The following is a 3502-nucleotide window of genomic DNA, read 5'->3' as shown; positions in this document are numbered from 1 at the left end:
ATAACGACGATAATAATAATAATGATAATAATGATAATAGTTTTACCGTTTAACGAAAAAAACATCCGGAATTTTTTTTTTTTTTTTGGGTTTTTTTTTTCGTATAAAGAAAATAAAAAATTTTATTACTATTATTATCATTATTATTTAAATAATTTGATTTTTAAAAAATATTTGAAATTTGATATCGTACGCATGCGTTCTTTTTTTTCACGACGCGCACGACGACACACACGCACTCACTAAAACCCCCTCATATAATTTAATACTTAAAAGTATACATGTAAAAAAATAATAATAATATAAAAAAAAAAGGGAATGATAAGAATCGTTGATAAAAAAAAAAAAAATTTTTATAGTTTATAATAAATATTAAAAAAAAAAAAAAAAAAAAAACCGTTTACGATTTTATACTAACACGCTATAATATATACGTGTATAGTATTTAATCATCATCATCATTATCATTTAAATCGTTATGACATTACCGACAAAAAAAAAATAAATTATTATTATTATTTATATTTTTACGAGTATTTTATTAAGTATTATATAATAATTTTATATAAATATATATACACGAATCCGTACGAATATATTATTATAAAATAAAAAACGTTTTTCAGTATAAATGGTAAAATTATAATAATAATAATATAAAAAAAATATTAATAAAAAATAAAATGTGTATAATATTTAAATATAAATACGCGCGCGTAAAATAAAATGTGGGGGGGTACACGCGCTTGCGCACGCGCGCGTAATTTATAATCGATATTATATATACAGTTAAAATTTATAACTGTATAAATGACTCGGGGGCGGAAGTTGCGTTATCATTTTTGATAACAGCGCATCCGGATTATATGCGTAGATTTTTTTAGGATCGTAACGTTCCGCTATCCTTATATCCAAAGCCTGAACTTGTACCTGTAAACTTTTATTTTTAGCATCGCATTCTAATTGTAATTTGTGATAATCCGTTTCCAATTTCGTACGGAACGTTCTGGAAGGTTAAAAAAAAAATAAAAAATAAATAAAAATCCAACGGGAAATAATTGATAATGATAATAATGAGGAGAGGGGGAGGAAGAAATAAATACTTTAATGCATCCAAATGAGATTCGATGGTTTCGATATTTTTCTTTAGGTTCACAACTTCTTTGTTTAAACCGTGGAATGGAGGGTCGGCTGTCGCTTCGAGTGAGGGTCTGAAATATCTGTCTGAACATCGAGTTTCAGCGCATTTCAAATCGTTTTTAACGTCGATTAAAAATTTTTCCAATCTTACAATTTCCGCACTTGTCACTTTAATTAAATCTTCGACCTTTTTGTAAAAAAACCATACGGACAATTAGAGGATTGTGTGGGGGGTGAAAGGGGAGGGATACGAGGGATGGGGGGCTTGATAATTACTTTCATGCACTGATATTGACTTTCGTTTTTCTCTCTATTTATTTCGTAAATTCTTTTTCTCATTTCGTAATCCGTTTTATCGAATTGTATTGTGTATTCGTTCAACGACACTCCTCTCGTGCTCGACATTCTCTCCCTCAACTTTCTAGATTTTTGTATTTCCGCCAAACCTTTTTCTACGAGACCGTACACGACTTTGGTCCAATCTTCGATTGATATCATTCTGAAAATTTAACCTCATAATTATTTTCATCTTTCACCCGAAATAGTAATAATAATAATAATAAGTTAGGTTTGTACTTATCGGGTCCTTTCGTAGGTTCGACTTTGAACGAGACTCCCGTGTCCATTTTTTCAATGGCCAAACATCTTTCTTCGATTGCCAAAACGTCTTTTTTAAATTCTAAATTTAATGAAACTTTGGTTTCGACATCTTCGAGTGACGATAGGGTTTCCCATGCGAGAATGCAATCTTCTTTTAAACGTTTTTTTATATTTTCCAAAAGTTCTATTTCCTGTTAAAAATATATATATTTTTATTAATAATTCTTTTATGTGTTTGTTTGTTTGTTTGCGCGATGGACAACGAACAAACATTTTTAATTTCATTTGTCGCATCGTCGTCTCTCGTTATTTCATTTTCCAATTTTTTATCCAAACAATTTAAACCTTCGATGCATATCGTTAACCACTTGTCGCATTTTTGCAAAAACGTTTCCGTTTGAAATTTTTCATCTTCAATTAATTTTTTTTCATTTGCTATTTTCGGAAGTATCGTTTCCGCATATTCGATCAATAATTCTATCTCGATTTTCCTATTTAAAAAAAAAAAAAGAAAAAAAAAAAGAAAAGAGAAAAACACGTTAAATCTCGTGTTATAGACTATAAAATAAATAATTAAGGATCGCTATAAAACGGAATCCCTTTTTACCGATCGTGAAGTTTTAAATTATTGTAATAAGTTTCCCATTTTTTCGACACTTCCAAATCGTATCTTATTTTTCTACTCGCGTTTCTTAAATCTCTACAATCCGAATCTTTTCCTTCTAGAAGATTCCTTATTTTTCTAACGTGTTCTCTCCATTTTTCAATCGTTCTTTCTTTCATCAACGGTTTCAAACTCGGAAAATACATTTTCAACTTTATCAATAATAATAACAATCAATCACAATAATAACAATAACAAAGTTATGATTTTAAATTTACGATTAAATGATTAGTAATAATAATAATAATAATAATAATCAAAACGAACGTCGCCGAACTAAAAAAAAAAAAAAAAAAACCCGTTAGAAAATTTTTCCGTTCGATTTTATTTTCTAAGATTTTTTTTTCAAAAAAAAAAAAAAAAAAATTTAAATTTTTTATAAATTTAAATATTTTTATAAACGCGATAAGAATTCAAACGTGAACCTAGTCATTGATAAAATGTTCTGCTTTATTTTTTTTTTATCTCCTGACACGTTTTTTTTTTTTTTGTTATTTAAAAAATTGAAAATATTTTCGAAAGTGGAAAAAAATTTTTTTAAAAATGGCGGGAAAAATTAAAAAACGTTAACGATTGATTGATTTTTTTTTTTTTTTTGTGGTTATTCGTATTTGAATTTAATAATTCAGGTACAAGCAGAAGACAGAAAAAAATTTTTTTTTTTTTTGGGGGGGTATTTAATCGCGTTTTAATGATTTTCACGTGACTATGTTTTTTTCTTTTCATGTTTCCGACAACCGAATTTCATTCATGAATGAACCAAACGTTTTTTTTTTTTCTATTTTCGTAAATGAATGATAACTAAAGTCGTTTTTGACTAAAACCACGACTACCACGACCTGAATTTTTTTTTTTTTTCGCGGGGAGGGGGAAGGCGCATTCACCAAATTCATTATGAAATAAACACCTCACACTTCTCCTTATTATTATTATTATTTATTTACAAAATTTTATGTAAAAACTATTTGAAAATATTTTCACAGGATCCGAACAACAATTTTTTTTATTATTACGTTTATTAATACAAATAATATTTTTATTTATTTATGTACGTAATTTAATTTTTTTATTTTATTTTTTTTTGTAAAATAATATAAC

General features: G+C 27.2%; 1 protein-coding gene across 1 annotated transcript; it reads right to left on the bottom strand.

Moving 5' to 3' along the window:
• Positions 1-789: 789 nt before the first annotated feature.
• Positions 790-2550, bottom strand: Phum_PHUM468970 (Tektin-B1, putative; the record flags this gene model as incomplete). The annotated part of the gene is made up of 6 exons (XM_002430216.1): positions 790-1006; positions 1104-1327; positions 1417-1639; positions 1717-1931; positions 2012-2231; positions 2348-2550. The coding sequence occupies 6 exons, from the start codon at positions 2548-2550 to the stop codon at positions 790-792; spliced, it is 1302 nt and encodes a 433-aa protein (XP_002430261.1).
• Between the last annotated feature and the right edge of the window lie 952 nt (positions 2551-3502).

The sequence above is a fragment of the Pediculus humanus genome, genomic scaffold (genome assembly GCF_000006295.1).
Source record: "Pediculus humanus corporis 1103172108251 genomic scaffold, whole genome shotgun sequence".
NCBI classification, from domain to species: Eukaryota; Metazoa; Arthropoda; class Insecta; order Psocodea; family Pediculidae; genus Pediculus; species Pediculus humanus.
Note: the sequence above shows the minus strand (reverse complement) of the source record. Positions and strands in the feature narration are given on the sequence as shown.